Below are 20,511 nucleotides of genomic sequence, written 5' to 3'. Positions count from 1 at the left end.
ACAAAATATTTAAGCAAATGTTCTTTAGCCGTCAGTGGGACATCAATCAGCATGATTGCCTTCATTGTAGCTTTGTTTTTTTGCAAAGGTATGAGCAGTGGTATTACTTTTTTAAATGTCTTCCTGTATTTTTTATTCAGTAATTCATTTCCTCTCCTAAAGACCTATTCAAAAATGTATAACAGTGTACCATTCACTGGAACACAATATTATTAATTACATAACATAATATTGACATTGACGCTCCCAGCACTTAGTGCAGATACTCAGGTTAATGGAGTACATCCATGTGTTTACAGAGGACAAATGTAAACATAGTAGATTGCACACCTGTAATTCTGTCAACCATTGTCAGTTGAAGAGTTGTGTGAGTAGAATGTACACTAATGAAGAGAAGGCAGAAATGCAACTCATCTATGGGGAATTTAAGTGAGCAGAACAGTAATTGCAATATTGTTTTCTTATGTATGGGTACATTTTAGTACAGTAGTTTAGTCCTTTTAAATGCTGTTGTGTAGAGTAGGCATACAGTAAAGACTGTCCTTCCTACAAACTGCATTAACATAACGTTTCTCTTATTGTTGTTTTTGAAGGCAGGCGAAATGCTACGCAGGCAGTGGAACTGTACAGTGAGAGATCCTGACAAGAACCCACCTTCCCGACAGATGTTATCTTGTTTTGTTGTGACGCTTCAGGAAACGGGAAGTTTCAACCCACGACAACGCAATCATTGTAGCACTCGCACAGACGAAGCTGCCGAAGTTACTGTTCTCGCTTCTGTTGCTATGAATCCACATGTGAGCACATGACAGCTTGAACATGAGATTGGCATTCCTAAACCAGTGTACATAGTATTCTTACAAGTCACCGGTTCCATCCTTATTGTGTACACGTACATCAAGAATTGCATGGGAATAATTTCCAGAATTGTGTAAAAGTCTGTCAGTGGGCACAGCAGTAAATCCTCGCCAACCCAAACTTCTCCAATGTTCTATTTACCGATGAATGTTCCTTCTCAAACAAAGGACTGGTAAATACAAGGAACATACATTACTGGTCCAGAAACAACCCACAATGGCTTAGACAGGTGGAACATCGGCATCAATGGACAGTTAACGTTTGGTATGGGATTCTTGGTACGTACTGCAATTATTGGCCCTTATTTCATCATTGGTAGTCTAAACAGCACAGTGTATACCAACTTCCTCAGATGCATTCTTCCTCCTTTTCTGGATGAACTGCCACTAAGAATCAGAATGATTATGTTGTATCAACACAATGGATGTCCAGCACATAATGCCTTGCCTGCACGTCATGTTCTGAACCGATGGTAACCAGCCACAGGGATTGGTCGAGGAGGAACAGTTACTTAACCTGCTAGGTCTCCTGATTTAAATCCTCTGAACATTTTTCTTTGGAAATGCATTAAAAACTTTGTCTATCGTGATATTCCAACAACTCCAGAGGACATGCAAGAATGTATTATGCTTCCTTGTAATTCTCTTCAGCAGCCAACACTGGAAGCAGTAAATGGTTTTTTCATTCAACGAGTGCACCAGTGCATCGTTGTCCAGGGTCACCACTTTGAGCACCTTCGAATTTTCTACTCCTGGGCAATGGAACAGGTGAGTCAGTCAATGTTGAGTTCTTTTTTTACTTGGTTTTCATTTGTTTTCTGACAACTCCAGCAAGTGGAAGAGTTTGTGATCTCAGGCTCAAAGTTAGTGTTGTGTTATGTAATTAATAACATTGTGTTTCAGTGAATGGTACACTGTCATTCATTTTTGAATAGGTCTTTAGGAGAGGAAATGAATTACCGAATAAAATATATAGGAAGCCATTTAAAAAAGTCATACCGTTGCTCATATCTTTGTGAAAAAGAAAAAGAGCTACAATGACGGCAATCATGCTGATTGATGTCGCCCTGATGGCTAAAGAACATTTGCTTGAAACATATAGTAATTTTCAGCTGGACAAAAGGGTCATTTGAGAAAATGTTCCAGCTGATAGTCTCAGATTTGGCTGAAATTTAGCACACCGACGCTACAAAGTGTGGAACACCCATGTACAAAATTCTAAGTTCCCCTGCCAATTAGTTCCAGAATTATGGCTTGTTAAAGAAGGTGATGTGACCCGGAAATTGTAACCCGCATGTGGCAATTTGTCTTCAGACCCAACTTCCGGTCTTAATAACTTTGGAACTATTCCGCACAGTCCAGTGAAATTTTTACAACCCAGTAACATCCACTTAGAGAATGCACTCTATGAATAGAAACACCAACATATTTCTGAGGGAAAATAAAAAATTCCAAAATGTGATTAAAAATATGTAATACGTTAAAAAGTACATATTGTAGGTGCCCTCTATGCCAAATATAATTCACTCAAAAAGGGTATGATTTTTGGTAAGCTTAATGTGCCCTAAACACACACAGAACTCATCTTGCCCATATCAGTCACATAAACAGAATTTCAGGCACACGAAAATATAAAAATTTGAGAAAAATACCTGAAAAACGTGTTTTCTGAGTGTGGTAGCACAAAAGGGACAAGTGATATCCAAGCCAAATTTCAAACACTGCATAAGTAGACCATAATATAATATGTTAAAAAATTTCAACTTGTTATTGCAAGGCATTTGTGTACAATAAAAGTTGACAGAAATGTATTTGGTTACATTTATTTTAACAAGATTTAGCAAGTAATAGTGATGATGCAGACAGCTTGTTTCAGAGAAAGCTGCAGCAATCAGTGGGAACCATTAGGCAACTGAAAGTTAAACAATGGTAGTTTTCAGGGACAGAATGAGTCATTGTTAGGCAGGAACAACAAAGGAAACGAGCAACAATTATAGGTTATTCATGTTTTTAACATTTTAGTTCAGACTGGTCAGTACTGTTGTGGAAAATCAGTATGGAGGCAGAACAGTGTACTAGTGGTGCTTTTGTTCAAACAAGTTGCAGTATTGGTAGAGCACAAGCATCTGAATGTCATAAAACAACATATGGAACAAAATGTGGCATTCACTTTGTACTGTAATGTCGGGATGAATTGGACCAAGATTTGTTGCTATGGAGATCCAGGTACACCCTGTGGGCACAAGAAGTACAGTTCCAGGAAACTTCAGTGTTTATCATCTGATGAAAGTGTTTCTGGATAAGTATTCTTTCCTACAAAGAAGTTGTTTTGATCCGTTTCGGATTCCTAAGAAGACAGTGAAGTGTCGCCTCAGAGATATTGATATAAAATCAATATTGAAAGTGAATCAGTGCATGGGATTTAATATGAAACCAGGACAAAAGTTATGTTCCAGGTGTGTTACACTGCTAAAAAATGAAGAATATTCTTATAATTTACATGACAGTGATGAAGAGTATCAGCCACCTACAACCACAGCGGATGAGCAATTAAATACTTCAGTGACTCTTGGTTTGTCTCCCATGAAGACACACAAATTTGGGAAAAGAGACAGGCCCAGCTATAGTAGAAGAAAACTACAAGAAGCTCAAATGGAATTAAAACACAAAATAGCTGAAACACTAATGGTGGAAGAGGAAGAACTATCTGCTCCAAAGGAACAGAAATCATGCCAGAAATGCTCTTATTTGTACAAAATTGTACACAATTTGAAAGAAAAATGTACCATATCCACATGCCAGAAAAAAGTAGCTATTCTTACCCTTGCACCTTCCAGCTGGTCTATTGACTACACTGCAAAGGAATTCAGTGTATCTACATATATGGTAAAGCAAGCTAGGAAAATAAAATCAACCCAAGGAGTGCTTCCACAACTTCAGCAGGCTCATGGTAAGCAACTGAGTTCAGAAATAAAGGTGCTAGTGTCGGAGTTTTATGAAAATAATGACTACAGTCGAATAATGCATGGGAAAAGACTATGTAACGGTGAAAATGGGAAATGTAAGTGTACAGACGCAAAAAAGATCATTGCTATGCAACATATCAGAACTATATGTAGAATTCAAGGAAAAGTGTCCCAATACCAAACTAGGTTTGTCATCTTTTTCAGTCTTCGGCCAAAATGGGTTGTGCCTGTAAGTGCAAGGGGGGCACACAATGTTTGTGTATGTGAGACCCATCAAAATGCTAAGCTGATGTTTGCTGTTATAAAGGATTCTGGTCTGGATTACAAAGGTGCAATGAAGCTGCTAGTGTGTGACATCATTTGCTACCACTGCATGATACACAGGTGTGAAAAGTGTCCTGGTAAGGCAAATCTTGCAGAACACATGAATAACAAACTGTATGGTGAATTCCTTATGGATGACGATGAATTTGTTTCTTATACACAATGGACACACATGGATTGCACAAGTCTTGAAACAAAGCAAAGTACAGTGGAAGATTTTGTTGAAATGTGTTGTCAAAAAATGGACAAACTGACCACACATGGCTTCACAGTAACAGCACAATTGGCTAATCTTCAGTTTTGTAACGATAATTTGAAACAAGATGAAATTATAGTAATACTAGACTTTTCTGAAAATTATGCATTTACAGTTCAAGATGCCATCCAAGGATATCATTGGGACAACAGTCAACTCTCCAGCCATTTGCAGTTTACTATAGAGGTGAATCAGGTGATGTGTCTGTCAGTCATGAACCTGTGCGTTTTTAGTGACTGTTTAATTTGTGATGCCATTGCAGTTCATGCCCACATTCGCACTGTCATGGCATATGTGAAAAACAAGCTGCCTCACATACATTTTGCGAAATACTAAAGTGATGGGGCAGCTAGTCAGTAAAAAAACTAAAAATCTAAAAATTCATGCATGCATTACCATGATTTTCAGATTCATGCAGAATGGAATTTTTTCGCAACAAGTCATGGTAAAAATGTATGTGATGGTATTGGTGCTACCATTAAGTGCATGGCATCACAAGCTAGTCTGCAGCACCCTACAGAAGGTCACATTCTAACACCTCTTCAGTTATTTACCTGGATACAGAAAAATATCTTTGGCATAACAATAATTCGATGTTTCAAAAGATGAGGTGAAATCAGTCTAAGAGTTGCTAAAAAGCAGACTGGAACACGTTAAAACTGTTGCAGGCACAAGGAGCCATCACCACCTCTCTCCAGCGGACTCTGACAATGTGCAGATGAGCAGACTGTCGGGTTATAACTATAGGTTCAGGCACAACATGTGTCTTCACAGGATTCAGAAGCAAAAGCAGCAACATACAACCAGGTTGCTATGTTATATTTATGATGACAAATGGTACTTAGGATGTGTTGCAGAGTTCTGTGAAGCAGAAGGTGATGTATTTGTTAATTTCATGACACCAGCAGGACCAGCAAGATCATTCATTGGCCACGTTTGACAGACAGGTGTTGGATTCCTTTTGAACATATTCTTATGACAGTTTCAGTTCCTACCACAGTGCCAGGAAGACAGTACAATTTGCCACTCAATGTACGGAGTACAGTAGCTAAAGTGTGGGAGAACTTCTGTTCGAAGCACAATCGACTGGTTTTTAGCAGTTAAGGTGCAGTAAACATTAATGATAGGTTGTGAAAATCTGTCTATATGTTGTTGCTTGGTGATTAAACAGTTGTGGGAGAGGATAAGAGGAGGCAGAACAGTTAACGATATGTTTTTACAAAATTGTGTTGTGGAACAATGGCCACATCACCAAATACATCTGTCAACTTCCATTGTGCACAAATGTCTTGCAATAACATGCTGAAATTTTGAGATATATATCATAATGGTCTACTTACGCAGTGTGTGAAATTTGGCTTGGATACCACTTGTCCATTTTGTGCTACCACACTTCGAAAATCCATGTTTTTCAGGTAATTTTTCACAATATTTACCTTTTAACGTATTAAATTTTTTAATCACATTTTGGAATTTTTTTATTTTCCCTCAGAAATATGTTGCTGGTGTTTTGATTCATGAAGTGTGTCATCTAAATGGATGTTACTGGGTTGTAAAAATTTCACTGGACTGTGTGGAATAGTTCCAAAGTTATTAAGACCTGAATTTGGGTCTGAAGATAGATTGCCAGATGCGGGTTGCAATTTCCGGGTCACACCACCTTCTTTCACAAGTCAGAATTCTGGAACTAATTGGCAGGGGAAACTAATACTTTGTACATGAGTGTTCCACACATGGTAGTGTGTGTACTGAATTTTAGTCAAATCTGAGACTATGAGCTGGAGCTCCTGGTTGAACTGACATAGAATGACCCCAAATAGTTTAAGGCTGGTCAAGATAAATGGGCGTCCTGTATACAAATGTTTTATATGCTGTACAACATACTGCCAGCCAACATCAGAAAGTTAGATGAAAACAGATTTAAAGTAGAAATTATAGAATTTCTATGTGAACAATGTTTTTATTTGGTAAATGACTATTTAGGCCAATAAATAATTCTGATAATGTTTATATTAAGGCAAAACTGAAAACACTATCTTTCATCTCATAAAGTGTTACTTTTTTAAATCTGAAGGACAGCTGTTGAGTGTGGTAGAATCTTTACTGAATTATTGTAGTGAATAAGGGCTTCTTGTTTAGGGAAGACAAAATTAAAGCCTTAGGGCAAACAGACTGACTGTTAGTGTACATGTATAAAAAGTTGTATTACTGTGTCTTGTATGACCAGGTATTATTCTTTGTACTACTTAATGTAAAATTTTGTACGTTCATTTTGCACAGATTGTTTCCCATAAATTTACTTTTGGACGACATCCATATAATATTTATTGTCCACGGATGGATAATTAATAAAAATAAATAAAATTCTATTCCAAAAGTTGGTTAAACACATTAAAGGCTCACAGAATACAACCAGTGTTTATATCTTCATATTTGCCTCACTCATATTCCATCTGAGAGGATTATGGAAGAGATTAATAAGCTTTGTGGATTGTACTGCCATAAACAAAATAAGAACTTGAACAAATAACATCTCCTCATTTCAAACCATATTAAATGATGTCCCTCACGACTCTGCATCTTTCCCACCCACCCATTACTGAAATGGCCATCACTCACATTAAGGATGTAGCAGAAAGTCAATTCCACAGTGCTAAAGCTAAAATAAGAGACTTTAAAGTAGGACAGAAGGTACTATTAGAGCACATCAAATCTCCAGCAAAGGTAAGTATATGAGCAAAAAATTCTTGCTGTCGTACAATGGACCATATTGAATCAAACAAATCCCATGTGAAACAGTAGAGGTAGAAACCTTATGCACTAAAGTATCGAGAGATTTGCATCACATGTTGAGCATTTTCTCGAATAGTTTTTGTGTATTTGTCATGACATATTACACTTGTCTGATTATACTGCACTGTGAAGTGAAACATCAGACATACACCTTTGTTTGTGACCTATAAAGAAAATATATTAAGTGTGAAATGATGAAATCCTGTTGAACAGTTAGTTTTGTAGAGTATGGCTAAAGGATATACAGTGAATGAACAGCTATGATATTGCCAGTGAGTCTTTGTATTGTCTACTTATGTGTGAGCAGAACAGAGAAACTGTGTGTATTGAGTGAGATGAGATGAAGTGTTGATATTTATAGGGTATAGGCCTACTTTATGGAGTTTGTGTTTAGTAGTAGCCTGTTGTGCTTGAAGATTTTTATGGAAGCACTTGCAGTTATATTTCCACTTACAGTTTAATGAGGTAAGGAGAAGTGACACTCGGCTTCTGTTTTACATTCAACTATGACATTACATTAGTCTCACTATGTTTAATGCAAGAATAGGAACCAGTATGTGGAAGTTTGATGTATTCTTTGGTTTGTTGGAGAGAGTACATGTTTTATTTATTGTGTACAGATTTACACCTATGGTTCTTTCATATACAGATGTTAATGGCATTTGCTCTTTATACAGCAGTATTTATCTCAGTGTATCTGATTTGAGGAATTTGCTGATATTTTTGTTTTCTGATCAATTTAATTTGGTACGAAATATATGCTTTTGTGGATTTTGCTGAAGATAAGTGAATTTACTCTGCAAATATTGTCTAAATGATCCAACAGGGACTTGTAGAGTAATGTGGCTCATGCTATTAACTGCTATGTCTCAGCCTGCAGATTTTAAGACAGTTTTCTATAACAGCATTTTACCGAATAAAAAAAAAGAGGAGAAAAGAAAATACAGCATAATGATAACAACTAGTGTCATAGAGCACATAATCCAGAAATAAAAGGTAGTTGTATATGAAAATATGTACGGTTTTGGAAGGCAATAATAATGACCCAATTTTCTTACCTTCTCCAGATTTTTTTTTCCTTGCAATGTGTTTTCTTGTTCATCACTGTGTATGGTACACACTGTGAATATGTTTATTTGCTAACAAGTTCTCTGGATATTTTGTTTTATATGTAGTGGCAATGCATCTCTGTATAAGTTTGACATACAGTACTTTTGAGTTTTCTGTTTTATTCACTTTAGAAATTGGCTTCAAGTAGAATTTCTCTTCTCTTGGTATGAATGAATGGGAGAATGTGGGCACCCCATGCACTAGATTAAGCATTAATTTTAAGGTTTCACACAGAACAACAACATAAATCTTGGCCTTGAGTGAGTGAGAAAGAGACTGTCAGAGACAAAGGTATACCTTGGTATGACAGGATTATAAAGTAATAAAGCATAAAGGTATATGAAGTGGCAGATACTGCAGTACATTTTTTGCAACAGGAAAATGAGTTTAAGAGAGAAAGGAAATGAGTGTGTTATATACTTGTGAAATAGTTGAAGACGAGCTTTTCTTGGCAGACGAAATGCAAGCTTGCTAGTAGAATGACAGAGGTTTATTAACATTAGGTGATGGAAACAGAGCTTTATGATTAACAAATGAAGAGACAGAGATTTACGTGTAAAACATGATGAAAAAGTGGTCTTAGTCTTATCAAACAGGCATTTGAAAGTACGATGAAATTTTGATTAATATATGGGTACATGGACAATGCATTCACTCCCGTGTGACCTATCTCTAAAACTTTCCCTTCTGTGTTACACTATTTTTTTCCTCTAGGATTTAAGTTTGAAGATTTGTACACACATTTCATAATTCAATTCTGTGGTACTTCAAACGCACTACTATTTGTACAAACCTTGTGTTTTACTATGATATTCACTTACGATTCAGCATTCTAAGAGGATGATAATTTTGAACGTTTTGATTTAAATTTGTACTTACGTTTTGCCAGCAGATATGTACAGTTGTTTAGGTTAATTTATGGTTTCTATGGTTTATGATGTATGAGCTCTTTTTTTTTTTTTTTTTTTTTTTTTTTTTTTTTTTTTTAATCCTTCTTCTGCATTTATATGCAAATATTGTTGTACACATGTACTTGACTCATGTGGTTTTCTTCATGTACGTGTAAATATTAATATAATTCATATGTACATGTGCAATTTTTATTCTGTTTATGCTTAGTAGTTTGTAAGTGCCATGGTGATGCACACCACAATCAATTTGCCAAGATATTCTGATTATTGGACAATACCAAACTACATTATTGCAAGTTCTGCAGCACTGTGTGCTGCCAACTACAGTCAATTTGGTTTGCAGAAACAAAATTGCTGATTACTGTGCAAAGAAATTATCATGGTTTATATAAATGTGATCCACCTGATGTGAAAACAATTGAGGAATGGTGTAGGAAGTTCTGGCAACGGGAAGTGTTCTGAAACGTTTTGGTGGTGTAGATTAGAGTTTCCGAAGAGACAGTGGAGTACATCAAACATTTCTCAGAAGCCCACGTAAGTCAATTCGTCAAGCATCTAGGCAACTTGATGTACCTTGATCAACATTGCCTCGTGTAGTTCACCAGCTTCTTTGTATGTGTGCTTACAAAGTGCAAGTTCTGCAACATCTGATGCCGAACTACAAACCACGCTGGCAGCAATTTGCTGCGGATATGCTGCAGCATATTGATATGGATGCCAGCTTCCTGAAGAGATGTTTATTCTCAGATGACGCAACCTTTCATCTGCCCTAAAGCTAAACGTCTGGTGCGGGCTAATGCACGACAGGATTGTTGGATCATTCTTTGTTGTGGAACAAACAGTGAATGAATGGGTCAGTGTATCTGGACATGTTGTAGCAGTTTGTGTACCCTCAGATACAAGTTTTGCAACCCAACATCATTTTTCAACAGGATTTCCTGCATTTCCTGGATAGGAAATTTCCCTTTCGTTGGAACCAAAGTGGACGATATTCCTACATTGCGACATCGTATAACTAATGTGATCGCAACAATAACAGAGGAAATGTTACAAGGAACTTGGCAAGAAATTGAATAGACACTCGATATTCTTCATGTTACCAATAGTTCCCATGTAGAAGTGTGTTGATGATAAATAAATAAATAAATTCTTTCAGGTGCACTACATAGTGGTGCATTTTCCATTGTCCTCTCTCTCTCTCTCTCTCTCTCTCTCTCTCTCTCTCTCTCTCTCTCTCTCTATCGCCAGTACTCAAGATTAGTCCACAGCTTCTGCTTCAACTATGTTCCTGTACCATGGATTGGAGTACTGTTTCCAGTGAAAGATTTTACATGACTCATTATTTTGCATTGTAGATGCTACGTTTAGACGTCTTAGGTGAAGGCACCTGCAATAGACAATTATTCCTGCAACAATTTACTGCATTTAGATGATGTATTTAATAATGGATGTGTTATGTTGTGAACATTGAACAAGTAGGACTTTAACCAAGTTTGGTCCTGTCTTAATGGAAGATCTGTGTTGAGAAATGATTTGTCATTTTTTGGACTGCTTACTAATTAAGCTGTGAATTTGCAAATATTTGTGCCTGTGCATCCACACACAGAAATGCAGTACTCTGAGCACATAGTTAAAGCGAACATATATTTTTAGGAATTTAAGTATTCTATGTTTATACTTCCATGGTAAGTTACAAAAATATAAAATTTTTTGTTTGCGGAGTGAGAGGTGATCTAAGATTGCTGTTTTTCTCAAACAGTTCACACTGAGCAAATCGATCAGTAGCGTATTTAGGTTGTCAGTTCACATTCTCAGGTATGTATTTAGGATAAAACACAGACAAGCAAAGGCTACTCAGTTACACTTAGTGACAGTCTGCATAGCTTATGTTCTTTTGGTTTTCTTTGAAGCAGTTTATTTATTTTTCAGCAAACAGCTACAGCTAGTAGTTACTACAGGGTTTAACCATTTGTGTAATTCCTTTTCAGCTTGTGATTTACACACGCAAATAAAAGCTTCTCATTTACAGTGTTTAAATTTATAACTTCTTTACTACTAACTCTGTTCACAACAGTTTGCTGACAGTATCCACATATGCTACTGAATATACCTACAACATTATATTATAGTATGAAACACGGGTCAGTAGATATGTCAACACTGAGAAGCATGAAAAACTGCCGCATTGTGCGAGGATGGGGGTCGAGTTTGGGTTTGTGCTGTGCACCATCACACATTCTGACAACCAACGAGTGTTCTGAGTGCTCTGCTGTGAACGTCGCAGCCAATGTGAGAATTAAACGTGATCTTAACATGTCATTCAGTGAATTTTATTCCAGTTGTCGAACTTGTCACGGCTGATGGTGGCGGTAAGAGGCAAAATCTGCACAAGCAAATTCCTGTCATTGTCTCGAGATACATAAACCTCCATCATTCACTGAACGTACTATAACTATTTGCAACATATTTCACTGACAGTCTCCACATAGATCAGGAGATATGTCATAAACACTGAGTTGTGCTAAAAATATTGCATAATGCATGAAGTAAAAGTTTTATTCTTTACTAAGACACTCTTGTTTATTCTTTACTAAGACACTCTTGTTTATTCTTTACTAAGACACTCTTGTTTATTCTTTACTAAGACACTCTTGTTTATTCTTTACTAAGACACTCTTGTTTATTCTTTACTAAGACACTCTTGCAGTTGAGAAACTTAGGAAAATCCCTGAAGCCTGGCAGTGCTTTTGACAGCTTTCAACTGTGAAGTGACAACTGCTGTAGGCAGAAACAATAAGCATCTATAGAGCTACGAAGAGGTGTTACCACAGACACAAAAATAGCCTTGTAGACACGTGAAGCAGCTGCGGCCAGCATACAGAAACTGCATGCAGTCATATCACACTGAGTCTACTGCAGGACTATATATAAGGTTTTGTTTCTAATAAAAAAAAACAGGCACAGTGAATACCTGGGGAATGCAGGGCTTGTTGGCTATGGTAGTTACTGATAAAACATAATTATTTTAGTTCTACAGTTGGTTATGTTTATGGATTCTTATATCATTCATTCATAGAACCATTTTAGTTATTATCTTATGGTTGCCCTGTTCATGGAATACATTAATACAATAGTATTATGTAAGTAGCCACAGAGTTCAGCATGTCTTTTTGGCCAGGAAAGTGACTGACCTCCTTCGGGAGACAGCTGAGGTGGTTCGCTGCGAGGACTGTTGCAGGCCGGCTCCTCATCTGCCGGCACCAGAAGCGGGGCGGGTGAACAGGAGCTGCCATTGCCTGTAACATTGGGGACAACTCTATACCTCCACTCAAATAACAATACAGAGCATTAGAGTTCCTGTACGAGTGTGCAGGAATTAAACCTCTGTTAAATTATTTAGTCTTTTATTCTGTATAACCATTCTAACACTTCCTTGTGATCATAGTATATGCCATTACATTAAATGGTTAATGACGAATAACAATAATTTGATCTACAGTTAGTGGTGTATAAAGGAGGGTTCAGGAAGAGCAGATCAAAAGTATAACAAGTCATAAACTTAAAGCACATCTTAGAAACTAGGAAAATCAGAAGCTTTAAATATGCAGCAACGTTTGCTGATTTTAAAAAGGCATATAGTTCTACTGATGAAAATACATTATTGAACATTTTTAAGAGTTTGAAGAAGATAATAAAACAAGAATTACAGCACAATCAGTTTAACAGCTCATGCATCCAAGCTGCTGACAAGAATAATATACAGAAGAATGGAAAAGAAAACTGAGGATCTGTTATATGATGATCAATTTGTATTTAGGAATACACCACAGATAGACAAGCAGTTCTGGCGTGGTTGATAATGGAAGCAAAACTGAAGAAAAAGCAAGAGATATTGACAGGATTTGTCGACCCTGGAAAAAGTGTTTGAACAATTTAAAATGATGAAAGATACTTGAAATTCTGAGCAACTTAGGAGTGAGCTATAGGGAAAGACAGATAATATACAATATGTACAAAACAAAGTGTGAACAGTAAGACCGAAGACCAAGAACGAAACGGATGGATTAAATGGGGGGGGATATGGGATATGTAGTCTTTCGCTCCTACTTCTCAATCTATACAATGAAGAAGCAATGATGGAAATGAAAGAAAAATTCAGGAGTGGGATTGAAATTCAGGATAAAAGGATATGAATGATAATTCGCTGATGACATTGCTATTCTCAATGACAGTGAAGAAGAAAATAATTGAGGACATAGGTTGCGATTGGTGCTGTGAGATGAAAGAGTTGGCACAGGAGAGGAATTTGACAGGCTGCATCAAACCAATAACAAAAGGTAAGTAAGCTTTAACCAATACAACATCATAAGTAAAATTTATTGGAGAGCTGTCAGAAAAATTTGAAATAAAATTTAGAATTTGACAAGGAGGTGGCTTGTAACCCCTGCTTTTTAATTGTGCATTAGAGAAAGTGGTTGGGGAATGGAGGAAGACCATAAGTACTGAGGGTATGCAACTAGGAAGAAAGCCAAACAACATTATTGTAGATTGTCTAGCATCTGCAGATGACATAGCACTTATTATAGCCTCACTTGAAAGTGCACAAGAACAAAACACAGAACTGCTATGTCAAGCAGCAAAAGTGGGTCTACAAATATAAACATCGGCAATGCGCCTCAAATGTTTAAGATAAATACACTAAAAATATATTTACCTTGGAACACAAAACTGAAACAGTGGTCAGACCAGAAATACTCTATGGAGTGAAAACTCTTAAGCTGATTGATTACAAAGGGCTCGATAAAAAATTGAAAGAAGAATTCTAAGAAAATACTAGGACTCAATATTAGCAGCAAATTAGAATACCGGTTAACACCTAAAACAGAACTTTATCTACAAGTTGCCAAGTTAATGGATGTACTGAGAAGGAATTAAAAGTCTATGAACATGTATGCTGCGTGAACACCTACACAAATCTTTACCAAACAATTGTAAACCCAGAATCACATGGCTGAGAGGAGTGGAAAGCGATATAAAAAATGTGGGTCGGCACAGACACAATAAGAAGCGGCATACTTATTAAAGAAGCAACAGTAAAGGCAAGCTTTTAGAATAGAAAAAAAAACACGAACTGAAAGATGTATGCAAGAAGAGAAGCGTCGTCATTCTCAAGGAATGAACAAAGTGCGGGGCCACAGGAAACTACAGTTGAAAATAAAGAAGTGGAAACAATGTTGATGTATCGTACCCTCTAAAAGGGTTAAAAAAAACTAATAAATGATGTAACAGCATTACTGACTGTTACTTAACTTTAGGACGTGAAACTTAAAGCACTGTCAATACATACATATAAAACTAAGTGCCCTGCTTTTAGAGCTAATACTTCCTCCATGGTAAATGTTCCAGTTTTCCTCCAGACGTAGTTCTGCTGTGGTACAGATAACAGGTGCACCACAGTGCATGAGTGAAATGGAGCAGTAACTGGAAATGTACTTCCACGTGTAGGTAAGGGAGGCAGTCGACATCGACAACAGAAGGCGCTGAACGTGCGATCGAGGAACTGACTCGCACCAATAGCAGGGTGACTATTGCAGACATTGTTCAGCAAATGTGCAACTCAAGAGGCAGTGCTCATTTCATTGTCTGCAGTAGATAAAGTGCCAGGTTCTGTGATCATTGTCACCTTCACAAAAAGATGTGAGCTCAATGACCGGAAAATTAAATAAAAGCAATGTTGTACAGCATGAAAATGCAACACCCGATATGTCGACATTTTTGATGGGAGGGTCAGAAGCATCCACCCTACAGTCCAGATCTTGCATCGCGTGATTTCTATCTCTTCTTCCAAGCTGAAGGAACATCTCGGGGGGGGGGGGGGGGGGGAAAGAGATTTTCTAATGGTGAAGATGTTTATACAACAGTTCTCAAATACCTTCTAAAATGACTTTCAAACACTTGTTTGTATTCAATGTTCGCAACTATCTCTTCTTCAGAAATGTTTTTCTTGCCATTGCTAGTACACATCTTATATCGTCTCTAATTGGACCATCATCACTTATTTTGCTGACAAAATTGAAAAACTCATCTACTACACCAAGTGCCTTGTTTCCTAAAAGTCTGAGTATCACCTGACGTAGTTAGACTACATTCCATTATCCTTGTTTTGCTTTTGTTGATATTCATCTCATACCCTCCGTTCAGATCAATTGATGTTTCAAGCCCTTTGCCATTTCTGACGGAATTACAATGGCATTGGCAAACCTCTCTGTTTTTATTTCTTCTGTGTGAAGTTCAATTCCTACTCTAAATTTTACTTTGGTTCCCTTCACTCTTACAACTGCCATCTGGTTCCTGTACAAGTTGTAAATATCCTTTCACTCACTGCATTTTAACATTGCTACCTTCAGAATTTCAAAGAGAGCACTCTAGCCAACATTGTCAAAAGCTTTCCTGAAGTCTATGAATGTAGGTTTGTCTTTCTTTAACCTATCATCTACGAGTAGTTATAGGGTCAGAACTGCCTCCAGGATCCAAACTGATCTTTCCAAAGTTGGCTTCTACTAGTTTTTCCATTTTGCTGTAAAGAATTGGTGTTAATATTTTGGAATCATAACTTATTAAATTGGTAGGTCAGTAATATTCACACGTCATCACATGCTTTCTTTGGGAACTGTATTTTTATCTAGTTATTTGCCCAACAGGCAATCGGAGCTGCTGTTTATCACGACCACCTTCAATTCTTGCCAACAACTAACCAAAACATACGCTGTAGATTAATGTACACCATTCTGAAAGGTACAAAAGAAGATTCAGTACCACATGGATACAGCTGTTCTTTCTAAAGAAGTTCATTTTGTCAATAACAAACCTCGTGTGACAATACATGTACTTTAATGTCAGTGAGAAATTCCTAGATAGTCAAATGAGGTCAGCTGAAATGACACTGTATGGCATGAATAGCATATCTTTGTGCCTGAACTGAGTTGTCCTCAAATATCATCCTTTGTGACACAAAGAAAAGTAAAACAACTTGACTGTATCACAAACTATCAAACTTCTGACTACAAAGCTGGATGCATTCAAGACGTCCTATAGTTTAGCAACTATGACACTCTTGTAACACCTCACAGACTTACGTCTCTCGTTTCGGAAACAGAATGTAGTTACTTCTACTGCAACTGCATACCAGCTAATTAGCTGTGGACTAGAAACTAATTTCTCCAAAATACTTTTTACTGACTTGAATCTATAACATTTAGGCTCATGCAATTAACAAATATGAGGGCTATTTTTAAAGTAGTAGCTTATTTTTTAACAAAGAGGTGAATGAAATTACAGAATTTCTTTTACAACATTGTGAAAGTACACACTCGGATTTATTTTTCCACAGTTTCCAGCCGCATTGAGACACACATCATAGCATTTGATGATCTCTGAAAATACACAGTCGTACCATTCTGCCTCCTGCACCTGTCGTGTCGCACAAATTTCTCATACTGTATAAACTAGAATGAAACCAACTGTATAATTAATTCTCTAATTTTTGTTCTTGTTTGCTATATCTGCAAGGTGCATTAGTGAATATTTTTTCAAGATGTGACTGCAAAAAAAAGAAAATCATAGTCTGTCCAAAATAACTGACTTATTTTGCAAGACTGCCAGGTTATTTTGGTATTGCAGTATATTGTTTCACATATTTGTCAGTTTTCTGGTATAACGGAGTTAAAATAAATAAGATATGTACTTAGCAAAAGCTAGCAATACAAATACGAGGGCTGTTCAATAAAGAATGATCATAATCTTTTTTATGGTCATAATTTCTCGGCCCTAAAATTTAATCTTACAATATTCTGTTAGTTTAATGTGCAACAAACATGCCATAGTAGTTTCATTGTTGGGACTCCTGGTACCTGCCTGTGAGAGGCAGGCAAGATCAGACATGTTCCGTATCACCCACCGCTGCAATGAAGATAACGTGAGGAACAATATGCTGCTTTCGTCATCAACAAATGTTCAGCCGAGGCCAATGGAGAGCCTGTTCTTCCCTACAGCACAGCACAGCACAGCACAGCTCAAAGGTGGTTTAAAATGTTTAAAGAGGGGAGACAATTTCAAAGGTGGACCCAGTGCTCCAGTTACTGCCTTTATGGAAGAAAACATCAACACTGCTGCCGTCATTGTGAGAGAGGATTGATGAATTACCTTAAGATCACTTTCTGAAATACTGAACATTTCATTGAGTGCCGCCCACACGTTGGTGACAGAAAAATTACACACGACATGTGTTTGTGCACAATGGGTTCCAAGACTTGATTTCCAAACAAAAGGACATTCGTGTACAGGTCTGCATGCAGTTAAAGTTGATGTTAGAGGAAGATCCGGAGTTTCTTTCAATTGTAATCATTGCTGATGAAATTTGGCTTCATCATTTTTATCCTGAGAACAAACAGCAAAGCTCAATGTGGAAATCTCCTTCATCACCAACCCCCCAAAAATCAAAAGTGGTTGCTTCTGCTGGGAAAGTTAGATCATCTCATTCTTTCATAGTCATGGAATGGTTTTCAGCATGTTGTACCTGCACACACATCAGTAACTGGACAATACTACAGGGATGTTCTGGAAACATTGCAAGTCCGTATCAGGCACAAAAGACCACATTTCTGCACCACCATAATGAGCGGCCACATATTGTCAATGTTGTTGCTGAATACCTCTCAAAAATTAACGTGATTTGCATCCCTCACCCTACCTATATTCCAGATTTAGCCCCATGTGGCTTTTTTCTGTTCCCTAACATGAAGAAATGCCTTCGTGGGAGGCATTATCAAACTTCAGAACCAGTGGTGAAGGCTGCGTAGGTAATTTTGAAGGACCTCTCAAAAAATGGTTTCCGGCATGAATTTGAAGACTGGCAGCAGTGCTATTGAACAGCCCTCGTATTATGTAATATAATCACCAATCTAGCAGAGGTCTCGAATGTTCTAATTTTATTCCTGATTTACAGGATTTTTGTTACCTGATGACATTTCTAACTAATTTCAAAAAAATCAGTTTCATATAAAATGTAGTTAACACACAACGATAATAGAAACAAAAAAATATACTTTAAATTTTTTTTTCACAGTTAAGTTTCAAAATTCTGGTACAAAGATATCCAACAAGATGTCACTGGCCGTAAAGCACAAAATTGTGAATTTTTAGACATTCAAAAGGCTATCTTATCTGCAAATATACCTGATTATCTAGGTTCAAGAACAGGCCTCTATTCTTAAAGAATTGTGGTAGCTGTTATTCTTTGAAAGAATGTTAAACTGGCAACAGTACAAAAAGTGTAGCTGTTCTGAACTAACAAAGAAAAATCAACTGCCACAGTACTGGCTTTCATGCTAATTTTAGTATGCTGATTGCAACCTGTTTTCTGATAGAAACTAGTTCACTTATGTTGCATTAATAATTGCCTGTCTTTGTTAATTAATGCTTTGGTTAATTAAACATCTCTTAAGGTATTTATTCATACAGGGATTTGTACAACCTGGGTAACACACAAAAAGGCAGAGAGGGCTAAGGTAGCTAGGACTGCCGCAGTCATGATGATAGAATGTAAATTGCTGATATCTGGTGACTTTTTTATTTATTGTTTATTTTACATTTTGGCTTGCAATGCTGGAGACACCATCAGAGACTATAACAACTCAGAAAGCAGTTACAATCTGAAAGAAGCTCAGCAAGCCCAACTGTTTACACATGCCTGGGCATCAATCAGTTCATAACATCAGACCGTTGACTAAGATTGCAGAGATGCACCAGTAAAGATGCTGAATGAAATGTGTTTGGCTGTTAACAGAGCACCGTGTCAAGCCTTCAGTTACTACCATAGCAGAACATTGTCAAGTGACCTTTCACAGAGCTCAAAGGAGCTCGGGTCATATGTAAAGAGACAGGAACTGAAATTGAAGGTAGCAAAGCAAAAGCTGAAATGCTTAACTCCATTTTCAAATGTGCATTTACAAAGGAAATCCCTGGAGAATTGCCCCAGTTTAATCCTCATCACACTGAAAAGATGAATGAAATACATATTAGTGTCAGTGGTATTGAGAAACAGCTGAAGTCTTTAGAAGTGAGCAAAGCTCCAGAGCCCAATTCAATTCCTATCAGATTCTATACTGAATTTGCAGCAGAATTAACCCTTCATTTAACTATAGTCTACTGTAGACACCTCAAACTGTGGGCAGTTCTTGGAAAAACCAATGGTCACATCACTACAAGAAGGGTACATTGAGGAATTTCAAAGAAGAGCAGCACATTTTGTATTATTGAGAAATAGGGGAGGGAGTGTCACTGTCATGATAACAGGATTTGGATGGAGGTCACTAAAACAAAACCGTTTCTCACTGTTGTGGGATCTTCTCAGGAAATTTCAATCACGTACTTCCTGCTCTGAATGCGAAAATATTTTGCTGACGCCGACCTATGCACGGAGAAATAATCATCATAATGGAATAAGGAAAATCAGAGCTCGCACGGAAAGGTATAGGTGCTCATTTATTCCGCACACTGTTCGAAAGTGGAATTACAGAGAATTAGTGTGAAGGTGTTTCGATGAATCCTCTGCCAGGAACTTATGCGTGATTGGTAGAGTAGCTGTGTAGATGTAGATGAAGTGTATCATGGAAACTGTGGGTGCCCCTCGTACCAAGTGATTTGTATTCCATGAAAACCTAGTACGTTAGTTTCAAGAACCAATATTAACTGATGAATCTAGCAATATGCTGCAAGCCCTTACATGTTACTCCTATATGGATGGCAACAACGAGATTAGACTAATCACAGCATGCACAGAGACACACAAACAATCATTCTTCTCACTCCATACATACACAGAACAGGCACAAGGGACGGCAAGTGGTAAAATAATGGCAGTTACCCTCCACCATGTACTTCACAATTGTTTGCAGATTATGGATTTACACATAGTAGATTTCATTACTGAGATAACCAAATCACTGTCATTGGTACAAACAGTAGAATCCTCTGAATGGACCCTTTCCCCTCTCCTGAGCTCTTCATTTATCCTTTCCTTTCTGTCACAGTTGGCTCTTAAAATCTGCTCTTTTGAACTTAATTTAACCTTTGTCACCAAGGACAGAGAACCTGGAGCACATTATGGAATAATGAGAGTGATGATGGCATCCAATGTTCCATCGCACGTAGCAGACAGTAATTTGTGACTGAAAAGTATAGACGGAACAATCTGCAAAACAGCAGTAGCAACGACACCTAAACTGTGCATTTTG

General features: G+C 37.3%; 1 protein-coding gene across 7 annotated transcripts in view; it reads right to left on the bottom strand.

The window, feature by feature from the left end:
• LOC126428302 (lysine-specific demethylase 4C-like) overlaps positions 1-20,511 on the bottom strand; it is a 383,324-nt gene that overhangs the window by 188,760 nt on the left and 174,053 nt on the right. For all 7 annotated transcript variants that reach the window (XM_050090225.1, XM_050090224.1, XM_050090228.1 and 4 more), the window contains one exon: positions 12,409-12,513. In XM_050090225.1, the coding sequence (XP_049946182.1) occupies positions 12,409-12,513 (105 nt within the window). The remainder of the gene's footprint in view (positions 1-12,408; positions 12,514-20,511) is intronic.

Source organism: Schistocerca serialis, chromosome 12, assembly GCF_023864345.2.
Source record: "Schistocerca serialis cubense isolate TAMUIC-IGC-003099 chromosome 12, iqSchSeri2.2, whole genome shotgun sequence".
In the NCBI taxonomy this organism is placed as follows: Eukaryota; Metazoa; Arthropoda; class Insecta; order Orthoptera; family Acrididae; genus Schistocerca; species Schistocerca serialis.
The sequence above is the reverse complement of the archived record's forward strand: the minus strand, read 5'-3'. Positions and strand labels throughout refer to the sequence as shown.